The sequence below is a fragment of the Asterias rubens genome, chromosome 11 (genome assembly GCF_902459465.1).
Source record: "Asterias rubens chromosome 11, eAstRub1.3, whole genome shotgun sequence".
NCBI lineage: Eukaryota > Metazoa > Echinodermata > Asteroidea > Forcipulatida > Asteriidae > Asterias > Asterias rubens.
The window spans coordinates 7,942,853-7,964,137 of NC_047072.1; the positions used below are offsets into that span (position 1 = coordinate 7,942,853).

General features: G+C 39.1%; 1 protein-coding gene across 1 annotated transcript in view; it reads left to right on the forward strand.

Annotated features, from left to right (window-relative positions):
* The window catches only part of LOC117296387 (cation-independent mannose-6-phosphate receptor-like), a 56,253-nt gene that overhangs the window by 16,919 nt on the left and 18,049 nt on the right, over positions 1-21,285 (forward strand). The window contains exons 12-29 of the mRNA XM_033779280.1: positions 760-886; positions 2,145-2,323; positions 4,748-4,910; positions 5,607-5,762; positions 7,027-7,236; positions 7,850-8,042; positions 8,772-9,077; positions 9,383-9,564; positions 9,944-10,024; positions 11,928-12,153; positions 13,009-13,143; positions 13,886-13,974; positions 15,644-15,803; positions 17,124-17,172; positions 17,764-17,908; positions 18,339-18,471; positions 20,038-20,163; positions 20,761-21,029. Coding sequence (XP_033635171.1) covers positions 760-886; positions 2,145-2,323; positions 4,748-4,910; positions 5,607-5,762; positions 7,027-7,236; positions 7,850-8,042; positions 8,772-9,077; positions 9,383-9,564; positions 9,944-10,024; positions 11,928-12,153; positions 13,009-13,143; positions 13,886-13,974; positions 15,644-15,803; positions 17,124-17,172; positions 17,764-17,908; positions 18,339-18,471; positions 20,038-20,163; positions 20,761-21,029 — 2,929 coding nt within the window. The remainder of the gene's footprint in view (positions 1-759; positions 887-2,144; positions 2,324-4,747; positions 4,911-5,606; positions 5,763-7,026; positions 7,237-7,849; positions 8,043-8,771; positions 9,078-9,382; positions 9,565-9,943; positions 10,025-11,927; positions 12,154-13,008; positions 13,144-13,885; positions 13,975-15,643; positions 15,804-17,123; positions 17,173-17,763; positions 17,909-18,338; positions 18,472-20,037; positions 20,164-20,760; positions 21,030-21,285) is intronic.

The window sequence follows — 21,285 nt, forward strand, 5'->3', positions numbered from 1 at the left end:
AGCCATACTAAATCTCGCGACGCGGATTTATGAATGAGAGATGTCATCGCTGATAAAACAGGGTTTGCCTTTGGTGACCTTTGAACCCCTTTCAGTGTTGACACATGTTTTTGGTGGCTATATTTAGACACCTCTAATCTTTGGCTTTCCAATGGTACTCTTGGTGGCGCTATGCAAGTTGTGTGAAAAGTTTTGCGACGCTCGCCAAATTTGGTGTTTTCAATGAATGTTCGCTGTCTGTCCCGTGGGATTTGGAACATTTTTGGATAATTACGTCAAGAACATGGCTCAGAAATCGTCTGTTTTTACATTTTTAGTAATCTTTTGACGAAAAGGTAAGACCATACTAAGTTTAATCAAGATTTAGGCAACCTAAAAGTGTAGTAATAAAAAAATTAAAAAATTCAATAATTTTCATTAATTGTTTGTTATGATTATGTTCGGTGTCAAATTACACGAAATGAAACTTTACTAGACATTCCTCATTCCGTCAGAGCGGGTCACATTTGGGGGGTGAGTTGTTGTGGTATACATTTGGATCTCGCTAAATCCCTCTCCCTCGTCTTATCCTTGTCTTATGAGAAGTTGTGAGTCTACACGCAAAGTCCAGACACGCAATTTGTAGTGTTAAATTTTTCCGTTTTTTTTATATCATCGTATATTCTCATGCCTGCCTAAAATGTTACATACCATTCGGTCAGCTTGGAGTTGTGTCACATAGCACTTCATATTATTGTATTTTTTATTTTTTTTCTGTAGAGAGCGCACATGGGCTTTAGGCAAAGTCAACACATCCTTGGAATATTTTGACGGAATTTTGAAACTGACTTACCTCGACGGAGAGGCGTATCATTCCACAGGGGACGTAGAGGCCCCCAAACGCAGGGTAGGCACCCCAGACAATGAATAATAATAATAATAATAATAATAGTGACAATAAAAATAATAATAATTGGTTCTTATAACGCACTTTATCACACCCCTATGGGCGTATAAAATCGCACAGTGTTTTGTTCTGCAAGGTATGTGGAGCTACGATTTGAAGTATGAGACCTATTCCTTTAAAGGCAGTGGACACTATTGGTAATTACTCAAAATATTTATTAGCATAAAACCTTACTTGGTTAACGAGTAATGGGGAGAGGTTGATAGTATAAAACATTTTGAGAAACCACTCCCTCTGAAGTGACATAGTTTTCGAGAAAGAAGTAATTTTCCACGAATTTGATTTCAAGACCTCAGATTTAGAATTTGAGGTCTCGAAATCAAGCATCTGAAAGCACACAACTGCGTGTGACAAGGGTGTTGTTTTCTTTCATTAATATCTCGCAACTTCGACGACCGATTGAGCTCAAATTTTCACAGGTTTGTTATTTTATGCATATGTTGAGATACACCAAGTGAGAAGACTGGTCTTTGACAATTACCAATAGTGTCCACTGCCTTTAAAACACTGTGTAATGGTTTACAAGGGGCTTTGGCGCAATATGCAGCCAATCAGCCTACTGTTAATCTGTTAAACCAATACATCCAACTAATACCTGTGTTCACCAAATGTTCAGCAAAAATGTACTCTATCTTCACCCAATGTTTACCAAGTGTCTACCCAATACTAACCCAGAATTCACCCAACATGAAACTCTTTGTATTCACTCAATATTCACCCAGTAGCTACCCAATACTCACCCAGTATTTACCCATCATTTACCCTGTGTTCACCATATGTTCACCAAATGTTCGCCCAACATAAAACTCTTTGTATTCACCCAATATTCACCCAGTAGCTACCCAATACTCGCCCAGTATTCACCCAATATTTACCCCACGTTCACCAAATGTTCATCCAACATAAAACTCTTTGTATTCACCCAATCCCAGTAGCTACCCAGTACTCGCCCAGTATTCACCCCAACATTTACTCTGCGTTTACCAAATGTTCACCCAACATAAAACTCTGTGTTAACCCAGTGTCCACCCAGTATCCACCCGCTATTCACCCAGTGTTCACACGCTGATGAAGCAGTATTCATGCAATACTTACCCATTTTTCACCCAGTATCCACCCAATTTGTACCCAGTTTTCCCCATGTTATCCAGTATTCACTCAAAAGTAATAACCTATTTTGCGCCTATTTTACTTCCAGACTGAGATAGAGTTCCTATGTGCACCCGACCAGGACCCGGGAAAGCTTGAATTCAAATATGAGGCCAGCAATGCCTACGTATTTAACTGGTTCACCAAGTATGCCTGTCCAGAGGAGCCTATAGAGTGTGTGGTTACCAATGAAGATCAGAATGATCATAATCAATATGATTTGTCAAGGTGAGCTCCCCTTGAACTTTTAAATGCTATATTTTTTATTAATTAAAAAAATATTTAAACTCTTTTAAAGAACGTTACAGAATTGGTAAGAAACAAAAATCGTGAAGATCACAGATTTACATAAAACTTACAAGGTCTAATGATGATGAGAGTAGAAAACATCCCTTGAAATATTTCTGTCTGAAACTTCATATTTGATGAGAAACAAATTATCTAATTTTAAATAAATAATCTAATTGAGTTTATCGCTCAGTGAGTGCTTTATTCATTTTTGTTTTGGCATCGATGCAATGCAAAATTGTAATAGATTTTTCACTATTTTTTCGTGACCCAGATGGCCGATCAATCTCAAACTTTTACAGGTTTGTCAGTTTATGTTTCTGGTGGATTACATAAAGTGCTTACACTGCCAGCAACTTTTTTGCTAGCAAAACCAATTATGTAATGTTCCTTTAAAGGATTCGGGTACTTTTTCAAAATGTCCACAGATTTACATTAAACGTACATGGTTTGAAGATAATGATAGTGGAAAGCTTGCCTTCAAATATTACTAACAGAAATGAGTAAAACAAGTCACAAAATAATGTTCGTCTCAGGAAGACGAAAATTATTTTAGCATGTAAAATCCCATTAACCAGTTATGATATTATACCAAAACCATAGCATAACTGGTTAATACGTTTTTACATGCTAAAACTGAGACGAAAATGATTTGTTTTACTCATTTCTCAAAAACTACAGCACCTCAGTGAGTAAAATTTCAAGGGAAGCCTTCTACTATCATAATCTTCAAAGTGTGTAAGTTTAATGTAAATCTGTGGACATTGTGTTTTGTGTAAGGAAAAAGTACATATACATGTAGGCCTAATAATAATAATTTAATAATTTTTTGATTTATGTAGCGCCTAATAACTAACACTTAATTCTCTAAGCGCTTTACATTAGTGCCCTGGTCATAGGGCCAATAACATCCCTTTTTAATGTTTCTCAGCTCCCTTGGGAGTATACAACCTGGGCAACAGTTTATATCGCTCCAAAGGCTTTTTCATTCACAATATCAACCTCTACCCTCGCAGGTACCCATTTATACCCCTGGGTGAAGAGACGCAATTATAGTAAAGTATCTTGCTCAAGGACACAAGAGTCACGATCGGGATTCGAACCCACACTCCGGTGAAAACGCACCAGAACTTGAATTCGATGCTCTTAACCACTCGGCCATGACACTCTACCCTTTAAAGAGTTTCAAGACCTTTGATGTCATCATTATTGTAAAATAAATGAATGGTTCTTTGAACCCCTTTAAAGTGTTTTATCTTCCAGTACGCGCTAATCCACCAATCAGATGCTTGAACTACTAGGAGGAGAAAAACATATGTACTACTTCCTCTGTTTGATATCCTACTTCCTCTGTTTTTATTACACAGTGCGTATTGTGAATGTCAATGCGTCACGCTCCGTATACGGACAGTGCAAACATTACATTCTAAACTCTGTGCGCTTCGTCGCAAAATAACGTTCTAAAATTTTAAACTTTGCGCCGTGAAACTGGAAGATACATTCGTTATAACACGCGCGCTCGTGGAATATGGGAAGCGCTATATTTTTCCGTATTCCACTCACGCTCTAGTGATAACTTATAATACAGGATTGGTAGAGCTGACAAGACAGTCACAGACAGTGTTCATGTTTTGTGTTATCAGCCATTATGCATGAAATAATAACAAAACTGTGAACATTTGGGCTTCATCTTTTTTTTTCAGTTTGGAAAAATCTTTTGAAAAATAATGCACAATTTTCCCGCATTTTCAGTTGTAACAACCAAAATCAGCTGTTGTATTTTTTTAAGTTTTTCGATTTCAGATACAGTTTTCTTGATTATAACTTGTTTTCAGAGGGAAATATTTTACAGAAAAAAATGGTTCTTGTACACATGTATAAGCTTCATAGTCAAGCTTTCAGACCAATGATCAAAATCCTCAAAATCTTATGTACCCTAGTTTAAAAAAAAAAACCACAGCAGAAACTTTTTTTCTCAGAGCCATCATTACTCAACAGTCATTGCTATCAACTACTAGAGCTTCTTCCATTTTTTATGGCCACAGATCTTTTTCATATGCTGCACCGGCTCTTTGGAATAGTCTTCCTGTGCATATTCGCCAGGTGTAGTTCTTTACAATGTTTTAAGTCTCTGTTGAAAACTCATTTGTTTAAAGCTGCTTTTTTGTAATCTGCTTTTTTGTAGTTGTATCTTTCTCTCAGTGTATACTTTATTGTGTTCTTTATGCGCTTAGAGGCTTTTCACATTAGGTGCTTTACACATATCTTATTATTATTGTTATTAAAAGATATTTCTTACATGGTGTCACTGCAAACCTTAACAGACTAAAACTCTTATTTTGTTCCTTCATTTTTCATGAACAGTTTATCCAAGTCACTAGAAGAAGAAAACTGGTCCTTTGTGGATGACTCGGATCCCCATGGCGACCGCAAGAAGTATTACATTAACGTCTGCCGACCCATCAACCCAGTCAAGGGTTGCGGGGCGTTTGCAGGAGTTTGCCAAACGGAGTTTAACAACGATGAGGTATGTGTATGTTTGTATTTCTGCATTTATTGAGTGTTTGGAGGTTTTGTTATAAACAAACCATTAATATCAAGTAAAAAACCACAAGGGAAACTGACTGGGTAATTTTTTGGGCCCAATTTCATAGAGCTGCCAAGCAGAAATGAACAGAACACCAGTTACAAATTGTACATGTGACATGGTATTTTGGCTGTTAACCGTTATCCAGTAAGCAAAATTAGTTAGTGCTTAACTACTGTTTGTGCTTAAGCAGCTCTATGAAATTAGGCCCTGGCTATACGGCACCTGCATGTTAAATGTCTTCTGAAAGAGACCTATGTACAAACATATTGACAAAATAGGATGACAAGTATGCCTTGAAATTCATTCTTAAAGGGGCACAGCAGAAGCAAAAGGGCACCACAGCAAAAGCACTGGGCACCATGGCAATTACGGTGGGTGCAGATGGTTGTTTAAGGCCTGTGCTGGATAGCTGAGTAGTTGGTAGAGCGCGTGCAGGTCGCAGGTTCAATTCCTGCTCCATGGTCATACTGTCTATTGCTCAACCTCCCAAATGTTTTTTTTGTATAAAGATTTTAATATTGTTATCCAATTTGTGTATTATATATTTTAATATTGTTATCCAATTTTTTGTAGCATTATTTTATGCAGCACTATGTAAATGTATATTATTATTAATATTATTTTTCATTTTAGGAGAGTGTTGTTCTCGCCTCTATGGGTGTCCCCAAGTCTCAACCAGAGATTGAGAGCGAAGGTCACATCCTTTTGACCTACGTCAACGGCAGCATCTGTGGTGAAAACAAACGGGTGGAGAGCAGGATCCACTTCAGCTGTAGGAAGGGTGCTTTGGTAAGAGCTTTATCTTAGAGGCCTTGCGTAAGATATTCAGTTTAAAAACACTGGTCACTATTGGTAATTGTCAAAGACCAGTCTTCTCACTTGGTGTATCTCAACATATGCATAAAATAACAAACTAAAATTTGAGCTCAATTGGTCGTCGAAGTTGTGAGATAATAATGAAATGAAAAAACACCCTTGTCACACGAAGTTGTGTGATTTCAGATGTGTGCTTTCGAGTCCTCAAGTTCTAATGCTGAGGTCTTGAAATCAAATTTGTAGAAAATGACTTCTTTCTTGATAACTATGTCACTATTCTGAGGTCTTGAAATCAAATTTGTGGAAAATGACTTCTTTCTTGATAACTATGTCACTTCAGAGGGAGCCGTTTCTCACAATGTTTTATACTATCAACAGCTCTCCATTGCTTGTAAACAAGTAAGTTTTTATGCTAATGATTATTTTGAGTAACAAGCAATGGTGTCCACTGCCTTTAAGTAATGTTTGAAGCTTTGCATGGTGTGGATAAATAGGAAGAAACTATAAATAAATTGTGAACTTGCGGGTACAATCGTGTGTAAATCTCTTCTTTTGGAGTGGTCTTGACGTTTCGAACTGTGTACTCTGCTCGTCTTACAAAGAGATGCTTTAATTTGCTTCTGTCCACCAAGGGGTTTAAATGGGTACCTGAGTGAGCGGGTAGAGGTTGATATTGTGTATGAGGTAGCTGAGAAAGATTTAAGGAATGTTATTGTCCCAATAATAATAATAATAATAATAACCGTATTTATAACGCGCCTTTTGCCAAAGGATACAGAGCGCCAGGTATTATTACTGCAAGGAGTGGGGCGAATTTTGAGATATAAGACCTAATCCTTAAGCACCATGTAATGGTTTACAAGGTGCTGTGGCGCAATATGCTGCCAATCCAGCCAGGAATACCGGGGCGAACCCCTTCTCTTTTCGATAAGTGCACTGGGTTCTTTTACATGCATTTACACAACACATGGGACCAACGGCTTTACGTCCCATTCGAAGGACAAAGCAGAGCACTCATGTAAAGCGCATTGATACGGTTATTGTAAAATGCGCTATAAGAGAACTAGTTGTTATTATTTCATCTTATCACAGCATGCAAAAGAAAGATAACATTTTCCTTTGTGCCGGTGACTCAATTGCTACGTTCCGTAGCCTTAGATCTCAAAGGTTTTTCTCATGATCCTTGCTGATCCCAAAGGCGCCGCCATTATTATTATTATTAAAATTATTATTACAGGGAAGTTCTCCGAGGCTCCTGGAGAAGGTGAACGACTGTCTCTACTCGTTCATCTGGGAGACTGAGGCAGCGTGTCCCATCGACAAGGCCAAGGGTGAAGACTGCACGGTGAAAGACCCAAACTCGGAATATGTGTTCAACATGGGCACCCTGACCAAACCAGACGGGAGTTACTACACATTGACGGGGCCTGACAACAGCGTTGTCGAGGTACTTTAAATGCTATTCATTTTGGTTTTACCCATATACACTGATGCCCGTTAGCACTGTGCCTTGTGAAAAGACAGGCTAAGTTTCCAACCCAAACTTTGTGGGTATGACAGAACGTGAATGTGGTGCACTTGATTATAGTGGATCACTTGGCGCTGCAGATCATACACAGCAAGTTGCAGCCAACTTGATAGTGAACTTGGGGGGGCGGGGGGGGGAGGTTGCCAAAGATTGTTGTCATTGATCACTTTCTGCTTCCAAGGTAAAAATGCCCAACTGGAAATATTTTGTTTTTGATGCCAACAAAATTCAAACCAAATCACAGGGTAGAAACCTTTGCGAGATGGATCAGTTACATCGTAGATCATATAAATAGACTCAAATCAAAGAAGTGCTCAAAATTAATGGCTTTGGATTAAAAAAAATATTCTGGTGCAGTAAACAACACATTTTACATTTCGATGAAAACCTTTGAAAAGAAATTGCAAGTGCAATTTAAAAATGTGGGAAAATGGGTGAAAATTCATCAAGCGGTGGTTGGGGAATCCCGAGTACTGTGGGGAAATAAAACTCTTATCGATCGAAAGGTTTCGTGACGTTATTTATTTTGCAGCTAAACATCTGCGGCAATGTGACGGGCGGGACGAGTGAGTGTGGGACGAATGAAGACAAGGGGGTGCCCAGCGCCTGCATCATCAAATCAGACACCTCGGTGGATTTCATCGGTTTCCCGGCCAATCAGAAATTGGAATTCTCTGATAATGGTCTGTTGAAGCTGACATACGAGGGACAACATCTGGAAGGCGGTAAGACAAGTCGTGTTTTATTTTTCCACTTTAAAAAACTGGTTTTACTCTCACATTTTTCATGCTTAAAAGGCTCTTACACTTAAGTCTTGTACAATCAAATCTTAAACATCATTTGTTGAGTGTATACTAAAAGAAACTTATTTTTATATTCGTATCGAGCCTGTTGCATATGATTATTACAAACAATTGTTTATTTTGATATTTTGGTATAACAGTCATCTTACCAGTTTGGGGGGGGGGGCTAGTGCATTCTGCTCTACCAGCCAGGCTTCTGATGGATGATACCAAAGCCTACATCCGTATGGACTGTAAAGGGGGTAGCCCTGTTCCAGCCCCGTGAGTAGGTGGCAACGGCCTATAGTCGATTGTAACCACACCTTGAATTGGCCTTAAGGCCGTGTGTCGGAAAAAAGAGTTAATTTTCACATATAATAGTTTTTCCTCCTTGTAGCCCCATACCAAGAGTGGCTTTTAAGCCCCGGTCATAGAGGCCTTGATAACAAGAAGAAAACGAAAATGTTAACAATGCCGCCCTCGATTGGTTTAATAAGCGTGGGCGTATTCTGCGTGGAGCAATTCAACAAATGAAATGCTTTTTGTTTGCGTCGTGATCGTTATCGTTTTCGTTGTCGCTGCAGTGTGACTCAGCCTTTAGCCTTGTTTGAGGCGAACTTTCGTACAAAAAAACCCGAACTAGTTTTGTTTTTTGTCTGTTTAATTATCCAGGTTATATGATGATGACTGAGATTACATTCCTCTGTCGACACAACGTCTCCTTCAGTGCCCAGAAACCCGTCTTCCATCGGAGAGAAAACAACAACTACATCTTCAATTTCGAGACGCCGTTAGCCTGCCTCCCAGAGTCCGTGGACTGCCTCGTGTCTGACGACACGGGAAACCAGTATGACCTTTCACCCTTGGCAAAGGATGATGGGAACTGGGAAGCGGTGGACATGCAATCGGGCGTGAAATACTACATTAATGTGTGCCGCCCGGTGAACTCTGTGACCTCGGAAACGCACTTCTGCCCAGGTATAGACATATTCGCTCTGCATTTTGGCGATATCTCAAAAATGCAACCAGACCTGAAGCCTTTCTCAGATTCAAATATTTTTGTGAGAAATTACCGCTTAAAAAAAACCTACAATTCTTTAGAAGGAGTCCTTTCTCGCAATGTTTTATACTATCAACAGCTCTCCATTCCTCGTTACCAAGTAAGTTTTCATACTAATATATATTTTGAGTAATAACCAAACGTGTGAGCAATGACTCACACCCCTGTGAATAACATCTTAGTAATTTTCTAAACTGATCTCTTTTCTCTAATCTCTAATCAGGTGGACCGATCGGAGCTTGTCAGACCACCAGTGATGACAAAGCCTTCAATATGGGGTATGTACAAGCCGTACCTGAAGCGGCCCAAGATGGTTCACTCAGTATACACTACGTAAATGGAGATATATGCCATGGGAAGTACCATCGTAGCACACGCATCAACTTTGAGTGCTCAGATACACCCGTGAGTATTAGATAGAATTAGATTTTAAATTAGATTTGGTTAATTGCTTTTTTGGGGGCCCAATTTCATAGAGCTGCTTAGACACAAACTATCTTTATAACAGTTGTCTGTTAAGCACAACTAAACAGGATACCAGCTACATTTTGTACCTGTATAATGGTATTTTTTGCTGGTAACCTTACTCTGGTAAGCAAAATTTTGTTGTGCTTAGCAAATTTCCATGCTTAAGCAGCTCTATGAAATTGAGCCCTGGGTACTTAATTTCTATTTCAAGCATTAGTGTGGAGTTCTATTGGGATTGATTTGACTTTATTCTTCAAAACAAGGCAAGCTAGTATTGTTTAATTTTTTTTTTTTAAATTTCCCCCAACTATTTCAGGGCTCCCCTGTATTCCAGCTGGAGACAGAGCGGTGCGAGTACATCTTCTCATGGCAGACCCCAGCAGCTTGTCCGCTAAAGGTAAGGACCATTAAATATCGTGTAACCCTCTGTTTGACCAGTGCTTATTGAATGCACACATGGACTGGCAATGAGGTCATTAGTGCACGTCTATGCACCCTTGTGAGTGATTCGAGGAGGGCCTACATTCCTGTTGCAAAGCCAAAGCCAAAGGCTTTGGAAATACGAGGGGATTAACACACACAAGCGACAGAAAGTGTACACTTTGCCAGACATGTGGTAGAGAGGAAACGCCCCCCCCCTTCAAAAAGAACAAAGAAGTATTCCCCCCTTAAAGGGAAGGTACACGTTTGGTTATTACTCAAAACAAATATTAACTTAAAAAACTGACTTGGTAACGAGCATTGGAGAGCTGTTGATAGTATAAAACATTCTGGGAAACGACTCCCTCTGAAGTAATGTAGTTTTTGAGAAAGAGGTAATTTCTAACTAAAATAACTAGAAGTCTTTTATTCCTATCTGAAAGCACACAAACTCGTGTAACAAGGGTGTTTTTTCTCTCATCATTTTCTCGCAACTTCGATGACCGATTGAGCCCAAATTTTCACAGGCTTGTTATTTTATGCACATGATTGGATACACCAAGTGAGAAGACTGGTCTTTGACAATTACCAAACGTGTACCTTCCCTTTTATAACCGCCAAGGTAACCCTAAGATTCCCAAAACAATGGAAACACAAGAGGGGGAGGTGGGGGGTACATTACACCATGCCAAATATCAAGCCAATTTTAATGTCCGTCCATGTATGTTTTATAACGCCCCCACAGTCCGAAACATGAAACACTTTTTTTTTTTTTTCCCTAGATTTAGTTTTTTACTTGCTGTTCACATCATCTCTAACATGACTTCATTTCAAAGGGGAAACAATTTCACAGACAAAAATGGTTCTAGTATGAACTTCAGTACAAGTAAGCTTTCAGACTGAAATTTTGTTTTGCGCTTTTGCAAAAGAACTATCATTGACTATAGTTACAGCTACGTTAGCCCGAATTCTGTCCAGTCGTCGATAGTTGGACTACGCTGGTCGACTATTTGGAACCAGCCTAGTTAGCATGGTAGCATCACTGGTTATCAATAGCCATTTTCATAGCACAGTGCAGAGTGCACTAGCAATCAGAAACTGGTAATGTACATGAGCCGCTGGTCGCTTTGACATGCCATGACTAGAGGCGTTCCCACTTCAACTTCTGTGCGCATGGCCTACATATGTCACAACCACTAGTTATGGAAAGATTTGCGGAAACACCATGTAATGACTGAGGAAAGAACCGTTGGTTTCAACTCGACGTTGCGATTCAGTATGCTCTGATCATCTTCTGGAGACCCAACTCATTTAGAGAGTCATTACATGGTGTTGCCCGCAAACCTTTCCATATCGTATTTCCACCAAGCAAAGTTTCAAATCCTGCTTAACCACTTGTTAATCATTAGTCCCTGCAAGAACTTGGCTCTTGTATAATATCTTCAAAAGTTATTTCAGGGATTTTAAAGTTGTGTTTCTTAAAGGCAGTTGACACTATTGGTAATTACTCAAAATAATTATTATCATAAAACCTTTCTTGATTTAGGTTGATAGTATAAAACATTGTGAGAAACAGCTCCCTCTGAAGTGACGTAATTTTCCATGAATTTGATTTCGAGACCTCAGGTTTAGAATTTGAGGTCTCGAAATCAAGCATCTGAAAGCACACAACTTCGTGTGACAAGGGTGATTATTTTCTCTAATTATTATCTCACAACTTCAACGACTGATTGAGCTCAAATTTTCACAGGTTTGTTATTTTATGCATATGTTGAGATACACCAACTGTGAAGACTAGTCTTTGACATTTACCAAAAGTGTCCAGTGTCTTTAAAAGCTTAACATTACAAATAAGTTTTAAAATATCTTTCTACAAACAGAGAGTGCTAGGAGCGGAATGTAAAGTCCAAGTTCCTAACTTTGAGTTTGAATACGACCTGAGCGCACTTCACAACGAGCAGGCGGACTACGTCGTGTCGGTACCGCCGTATGAATACCGCATCAACGTATGCGGCCCTCTTGTCCACGGAGAGGGAGATTGTACCGGGGCCGAAGTCGGGGCTTGCCAGAAGAAAACGACTGAGCAGGTTTTTGAAAAAAACGCAGGTTCGTTTTGTGTTCTTTATTTAATGAAATCGATATATTCCACAGCTTTTATCTTGGTTCCTTTTTGCTTTGAGGAGGTTTTGTTGTCTGGCTTTATTCTCTCTATTCAGAGAGTCTATGTAAGAAAGAATTTACCCAGTTTTCCTTGTGGTTTTTAACTTCATATTTGAAATATAAAAGTCGCATCTCCTGAAGGTGTTCCCCTGGATTCGTGGCAGCTAATGGTTATATGGCTGCTGAGTGGTACCCCCGAACAAAGATGTTGACTAAAAAAGGGGAGACTGCCAACATAGAGTGGTAGAGTGCCAGCATGTTCTAAACCAGAAGTCGTTGGTTCAGTTCCTGCTCAAGTAAATTTGTCTTTGTTCAACCCAAAATCTTTTTGTTTAAGATCTTTGTGGTTTATGCATCTTAAAAACAAAACATTTAGTCACTAATAAGGAACCATGGTTTGATGACCAGCAAGATTTTAAATTAAAAACATTGTTTTTGAAGGGTGTATGTACTTTTTGTAGGACAAAAAACACAATGTCCACAGATTTACACTAAACTTTGAAGATAATGATAGTAGAAAGCTTCCCTGAAAATAGTAGTTGCTGAGGAGCTGTAGGTTTTGGGAAATGAGTAAAACAATGTCATGAAAATATTTATTTTAAGCATTTACAAACATATTTTCATAACATTGTTTAACTCATTTCTCAAAAACTACAGCACCTCAGTAAGTAATATTTGAAGGGAAGCTTTACCACTATCATTATCTTCAAACCCTGTAAGTTGAATGTAAATCTATGGACATTTTGAAGAAAAAAAACCAAATCCTTTAAAGAGATGATTTTCTTTGGCATAACTTGGCAGGTAACTTCAACAAGAATCTTCAGTACAACGAAGGCACGCTGAAACTGAACTACACCACCGGTGATAAAAACTGCCACCAGAATACGTATGAGAGATCCACTGCCATCAATTTCTTTTGTGATGAGGGAGTGAAGGGTGAGTGTCTTCCATTGCTTTTACTTATTCTTATATTTAAAGCTACTGGGGTGGATTTCACAAAGAGTTAAGACTAGTCTGAAGCCCGGTTCATACTTCCTGCGAATGCAAATGCGAGGCGAATGTTGACGTCACAAATTTGCAACAAACAATTTGCTGCAGTTGAACTCTGCTCGACTCCCTTGCGAATATCGCTGCGAAAGGAGGGTTGTGACGTCAAATTCAAGCAAATTCGCTTCGCATTCGCATTCGCAAGAAGTATGAACCGGGCCTTATCTCGAGTTAGATCGAGTTACTCGTCCTAACTTAGGACTAGCCGTACGTTTTTAAATATCTCCTAGGACTAGTCCTAAGTTACGACCAGTCATAACTTTTTGTGAAATCGACCCCTGGACACCTTTGGTAATTGTCAAAGACCAGTCTTCTCTTCCAGGTGTAGCTCAACATTTGCACAAAATAGAAAAACCTGCGAAAATTTGAACTCAATTGGTCGTCGAAGTTGCGTGAAAATAGTGGAAGAAAAATAACAGGAAAACCACGCATTTGTGTTATGATCATTATACACGTACTCTACTTAAAACATCTTTCTAACCATGTGTGCATTTCATGGCAAGCGGTTTTAAACACTTGTCATGTACCAACTCGTCCGATCCAAGGCAACGTGTCCCTTTCAAGTATTTGTTAGCCATGATGTGTTTTAGCAAGTTAATGAAGTTTATCCAATAACGATTGATGTATACAGGAAATGGACAGCCTACGTTTATCAATGAAGACTCTGACTGTACGTATGTGTTTGAATGGGCCACTCCACTTGCCTGTCCTCCATTTAAGGTACACCATCAATTTTTATTTTAAAATTTTTAAACTTATTTTTTTTATAAAAGGCAAAGTATATATTTACAATTTGATTTAACTCTTGATCACAACACTAAAAATAATTCATACCTGAAATTTTCGTACCACTAACCGCATGTGGAGGCCATCAGGCCGACAGCCTTGTCGGGTCTGTAACTTCCGGGTTTAATGTGTTTCATGAAAAAATTTCCACTAGTGGAAAAAAATGGGGGGGGGGGCTCTCGGATATGCTAGTATGCAGCCCATGAACTTGTATATCTTTCGTCAGACCTATCAGACAAAACAGGATGTGAGGCAAATGAATTATCATGCTCGCTGAGCGTCCGTGGTGGTGGTGTGTGATGTAAACATGTCTCGTCTTTCTCGGGCATTATGTTCATGAGCTGACCTTGGGAACTCTTCGCTTATTATAGTAATGAGGTTAGTGGCTTCAACACAGACCCTACATGGCTGTCGGCCTTACGGCCGACGCATGCGAATAGTGTACGGGGGCATCGTGTCGTGCGATGTTACGCACAGTGAATACGGGCGGTCTTTTTTCGGAGTGAATAATTCGACTGCCTTGAGCAAGGCTAATGAAGACCGATGTGTCGGTCGAAAATTATTTTCTCTGTTGTGATCAAGAGTTAAATCAAATTGTATCTAAATACAACACAGATGAAGTTTTACGCTAAAGTATATACCAACGGTTCTTTTCAGAACCACCCCAACACTTTAGAGATAGTCATTACATGGTGTTACCACAAACCTTTCTATGTCGTATTTCCACCATGCAAAGTTTCAAATCCTACTTAAGTATATATTTGTTTTTATTTTGATTGTTGTAATCCTATATGAATGTAGATATATATACAATACAACTAACCTGTGAACATTTCATTTAAAAAGGTGGTAGCGTTTTTGAGATGTTACTGCAAAATCTTGGGCAGGAAGAATAATCTGGAGTTGGAATACACAATTTGAGAAACGTTTAAAAGTAGAATATAATGATCCACACAAGTATCACTTGGAATTGCGTGGTTTTTCCTTTTACCTCGTCGACAAACATGGTCGGCCATTTATGGGAGTCAAATTTTTGACTCCCATCAATGGCCGACCGTTTAAGTTCGCAAAGTAAAAGGAAAACCACGCAATTTTGAGGCAAATGTGTGTGGATCATTGTATTCTACTTTTAAAATATCTTTCTAATCATATGCATTTTATAACAAACGGTAAAAAACGCTTTTCAAAGACCAACGCGACCGATCCAAGGCAACGGGTTCCTTTTATCTGGATGTCGCAGGTTCAATTCCGCTCTAGGCATTCTATCAAAACTAACTTAAACCACTCTTAATCCGTATATTAGGTTATAGAAACGTGTTCCTTTAATCTGGAGGTCGCAGGTTCAAGTCCGCTCTAGGCATTCTATCAAAACTAACTTAAACCACTCTTAATCTTTATATTAGGTTATAGAAACATGTTACTTTAATCTGGAGGTCGCAGGTTCAAGTCCGCTCTAGGCATTCTATCAAAACTAACTTAAACCACTCTTAATCTTTATATTAGGTTATAGAAACGTGTTCCTTTAATCTGGAGGTCGCAGGTTCAAGTCCGCTCTAGGCATTCTATCAAAACTAACTTAAACCACTCTTAATCTTTATATTAGGTTATAGAATGCAGTTACAGTGACAATGAGCATGAGTTTGATCTCGCCCCACTGGCAAGAGTGGATGATAACTACCGCATTAATCCCATGGCAACAGTAGGCAACGATGTCTACTACATCAATGTCTGTCGCTCATTGCTGCATAAAAAAGGCTCACAGGGTACGTCAATACATAACAACTGAAAGGTTGTTTTTGTGACTTGTTGTTATTTTGGTGAAGAACTTTAAAGGCAGTGGACACTATTGGTAATCACTCAAAATAATTATTAGCATAAAACCTTTCTTGGTGACAAGTAATGGGGAGAGGTTGATGGTATAAAACATTGTGAGAAACGGCACCCTCTGAAGTGGAGTAGTTTTCGAGAAACTAGGTAATTTTCCACGAATTTGATTTCGAGACCTCAGGTTTAGAACTTGAGGTCTCGAAATCAACCATCTAAACGCACACAACTTCGTGTGGCGAGGGTGTTTTTTTCTTTCATTATTATCTCGCAAGTTCGATGACCGATTGAGCTCAAATTTTCACAGGCTTGTTATTTTATGCATATGTTGAGATACACCAACTGTGAAGGCTAGTTTTTGACAATTACCAATAGTGTCCACTGCCTTTAAAATAAGAAGCAAAACTGTATAGCCTGTCCACTGCACAATACATATTTCTGGTTTGTTATTATAGGTTTTTCCTGGCCATTTTAAGAAAAAATCCATTAGTTTTAACATTAAATTTTTTTTGAAAACGATTGTCTCATTGAATCGGGATTCAAGGATTCAACAGTCAAAAGGAAGTTAATCATATTTACCAGTTTAGCATTCACTGGTCAAATAAGATCATTCAATATCAATCAACTTGGTGAAAGCCAGCAGCAAGAGCTAGTCAACCATTCAATTTCATCAAGTTTAGGTAGGTACATGCAGTAGAAATGTTTGTTAACCATGAAGCAGTACGTTACACCACTGAAAAAAACCTGGCAGAGAGTTACATTTCAACTACACCAGGGCATCCAATTTGGTTTATTTTTATACCATACTCAGCACCCAGAATGTACCCAGTCAGTTTCCCTTGTGGCTTATATTGATATGATAATTTTGCCAAACACGCGTGTCGGGTGGTGCGATAAGCCTCCCCCACCTAGACGTCACAGAGGGATGTTGAGCTCAGTGTTTTCTGGGTTCTGTTTCTATGATTTTACCAAGATGGTGTTCATGTGTGGTGATTGGTGATTGATTGGTTACGTAATAATAAATCAGTCAGGCATGACGGCATGAGTGGCCAGCTCCCACCAAGCTGGCCACGAGGCCGTCAGTCTGAATCCTGCACCCAAGCTGAGCATCCACCGTGTCCTTTCTTCCTAGTGCAGGACTCATCGACTCACCCCCTTGTACGCCAATACAACACATGCATAATATGGCCTTTTCCTACAGTGTGATTTTCAAATTGTTGAAGCTAATTTGTTGTAATTTATTCTGTTTACTCTTTCAGGTCAAGGGTGCCCTCTTAATGCAGCTGCCTGTCTATTTAAAGATGACAAGTGAGTTAACTTTTTCACGTACCAATTATTTTAATGATTAATTGATCGTATGGACACATTAATTGTTAAATTATTGTTTTGCTAATGGGGACTATTACAAGCGGGGTCCAATATCATAAAGCAAATTACTTTACTGAGCAAAAAATGAGTGGGTTCCACTTGAAACAATGCAAAGTTTATTAAATTGTTAATAAAAAAAGTCTGTGTAAAGCAAATTCTTTCTGTGCTTAGCAAGTTTTTATGTTACATGTTTTATAGAATTGGCCCAGGTCACAATAGCTCCCGAGAGTTATCTTTCCTTTTCTGAAGACTGTGTGGTCGTGTGATCTTTATTTTTGTTATACAACTATTTTCCTGAATGGTTAGTTGAGAGGTAGTGCATTCTGCTTTACCAGCCAGGCTACTAGTGGATGACACCCATGCACACATTCTTACAGACTGTAAAGGGGGTGACCCTGTTTCAGCCCCTGGAGTAGGTGCCCTTGAGTTGGGTCGATATCCCAAATCAGTAAAGTTAAGCCCTCACCTTGAATTTAGGTGATCTCTCTCATAAAAACAAGACAAAATCATGATTATAATTTATATTTGTAGATATGTGAGTCTTGGAGAGGTGAGTCAGGGGCCGACCATGGAGAATGGTCATCTAGTCCTGAGGTATGAATCCGGTGATCCTTGCTCCGATGGGGGGAAACAAAGCAGCGCTATCATCAGCCTGGAATGTGACAAGGAAGGAGTGGTATGTACAGTCCCCAAAATATTGGAAAAAAAACTAGCGATATTAATAACTAGTTCTTATGTACCATATTTTATGATAATGCATAAATGCACTTGACATTAGTTTGTAGAGCACCGGCAGGTTAATCCGTAGGTTATTTGTTCGAGTACCACTCTAGTAAATTTGTCTTAGTTGAACCCCCAAATCTTTCTCAGCTCCCTGGGGAGTACACAGCTCCGGACTGACAGGGCACTCTAAAGGCTTTTGTATGATACACAACATCATCCTCTACCCTAGCAGGTACCCATTTATACCCCTGGGTGAAGAGTAGAAATTATAGTCAAGTATCTTGCTCAAGGACACTCGGGTCATGACCGGGACTTGAACCCACGACCTGATGACCATGGTTTTCTTGTTCCATGTTGAGATCATCCATTGTATTTACCTACAGGGAAGCACACCCCAGTACAGCTACACGAGTGACAACTGCGAGTATTACTTCATCTGGCTGACCAACCTCGCCTGTGACATCAACGAACAAGAGGACGTTACGGATGACTGCACGGCAGTCAATCCCGCAACCGGTGAGACTCACGTTACACAAACCTCCCCAATGAGTGGTCAAGCGTTACAACGCCTTGCACCCGTTTCAGACAGGGGTGCCAGAGTCGCACCAAACCAAATAGAATAGAAGCGACTCTGGGTCGACCCAAATAAATTTGGGTTTCAGGCAGGCGTACATAACATAACATTAACATTGGCTCGGCTCGTGAAAAGATCGACGTCAATCTTTTGACTTCTAGCGCCTCCATTCGCTCTCGACTGTTTCAGACTTCAAACTTCGGTGCGACTCTGGAGCGCCTGTCTTAAATGGGTGTAAGCTGACATTTTGCTTCAAGCCATTGGACACTTTCGGAACAGAAAAAAAAAAACCAAAAACCTCACAGATTTACAAATAACTCACAGATTTACAAATAAACAGGGTTTACAGAAGGTAATGGTGAAAGACTTGTCTTGAAATATTATTCCATGAAATGCTTTACTTTTTGAGAAAACGTTAAAACAATATCAATTCGCGATATCAAGAGTTACGGATTTATTTTAAACACATGTCATGACACGGCAAAACGTGTGGAAACAAGGGTGGGTTCTCCCGATATTTTCTCCCGACTCCGATGACCGATTAAGCCTAAATTTTCACAGGTTTGTTATTTTATATATAAGTTGTGATTCACAAAGTGTGGACCTTAAACAATACTGTTAACTGAAAGTGTCCAATGGCTTTAAATGCGCTGTTTCATCATGAGCAAGCATCTGGTTTGACATGGCGTTATAAAGTCGCGCCCAGTGTATTCCAATTACGAATTATTCTTTCTGCGAGGACGTAACTGCTATATTTTCTTTTTCAATATCTCAAAAATGCTTCCACCTTTTCAATTGAAATTTTCACATATTACATTTATATACGATTAAAACAATCAAATAATTCCCAAAACCCAAGGTATCAGTTGTCTTTAAAATAGTGTTCACTTGGAATGCCTACAAAAAGAAGACTTGTGTGGTGTCTGATTCAAACAGCATAACAATTTATATAGCATGAAAAAACACAGAATTTTGTTGCCACTTACGTAAAGGAAACTGCAGAATTGGTAAGAAACAAAAATCGTGAAGATCACAGATTTACATAAAACTTACACGGTCTAATGATGATGATAGTAGAAAACATCCCTTGAAATAGTTCTGTCTGAAATGTCATATTTGATGAGAAATAGATAATAATACTTCGCGTTTGGAATTTATCGCTCAGTGGGCGTTTTATTCATTTTTGTTTTGGCATCGATGCAATGCAAAATTGTAATCAGTTTTTCACTATTCTCTCGTGACCGAGATGGCTGATCGATCTCAAACTTCTACAGGTTTGTCAGTTTATGTCTATGGTGGATAACATCAAGTGCTTACACTGCCAGCAACTGTTTTGTTAGCAAAAACCAATTCTGTAATGTTCCTTTTAACTTTTTTCCCCTTTTCAAATACCATGTCATCTTATTGAACGCATCTCTCTCTCTCTCTCTCTCTCAAAAAAAACAAAAAAAAAAACAGTCCTTGGATGTGTCTGTGTTTCTAACCTATTGTATGCGTGTTTTATGCAGGGTTCAAGTTTGACATTAACTTGTTGAAGAGTTCCCATGGGTATCTAGTACACAGCGACAAGGGACACCAGTACAACTTCTCAGTCTGTGCACCACTGGATGACTCCGTGTGTGGCAGTAACGTTGGTAAGTTTGGATCAGCAGGCGCCTGTTGAAAGTGGTCCGCTTGCAAAATGCCAGTTAAAATACCCAAGGATCGGTTAGAATTCTCTCCTAGTGATCCAGCAGTTAAAAACATCCCTATTTAATACAAAATTAAGACTAACGACAAACCAGATGGAGCAGATAAGTGACAAGCTAAATGGCCCTGTTGTCTAGTCTTAAAAAAAAGAAGACTTTCTCTAGAAAAAGGAATAAACAGAACAACAGTGACAAGTCCTAACAACTAGTTTTTCCAAAGACTGTGTGTCATTACTACCCGCTTTTTGTCTTCTTTATTAACTCCTCTACTTTCCCTAATATTTGAGAGTGGCTTGACCAACTATGTGGACCTATTCATCAAGTGCGCAGAGTTGTAGGGTACAACAGGTATGCACAGCACTATCTGTTATTACAATAATAACTACATGTATGTAGTTGTATTCACCAACTAAATATAATGTGGCTGGTTGGCATAGTTTATCTATCATTCATAAATCCCAAGGACAGTTTGTCCATTCTGATGGATGAAAGCAGATAAAATGTTGCTTACTGTTTTTTTTCTTTTCTCGATATCATCCACAGGATCTTGCCAGACTGAAGTTTCGGCTGCGACCCCCCGTCACTTCAACAGCGGCGCCTTCAACTCGGAGCTTCACTACTACGACGGCACGCTGTTCCTCAACTACGAGGGCGGTGAACCGTGCCACAACAACGCCTTCACGCGGAGTACCGTCATCAACTTTGTGTGTTCATTGGAGAGGGATGCCATAGGGGAACCGGTGTTTGTGGACGAGTCCGCAGATTGCACGTACTACATATCCTGGCACACGTCAATCGTCTGCGAACAATTTGTAAGTCTACAAATTACTGTATAGTTGTTTTCCAATCGCCATCAGACAAAAAATAAATGAATTAAAAAGCCACAAAACCTCAAAGAAAAGAATGCATTGAAAACAGCAACACATGAAGATTTTTTAACTGCTATAAAGCAACAGACATAAACTTCAGCTGTAATATTTCAAAACATTTTTTAACTGGCTTTGCAAGTCATCATTCAAAGAACTTGCATCTGAAATGTTCTTCTTTTTTTTGTTATAGTGATTTTTA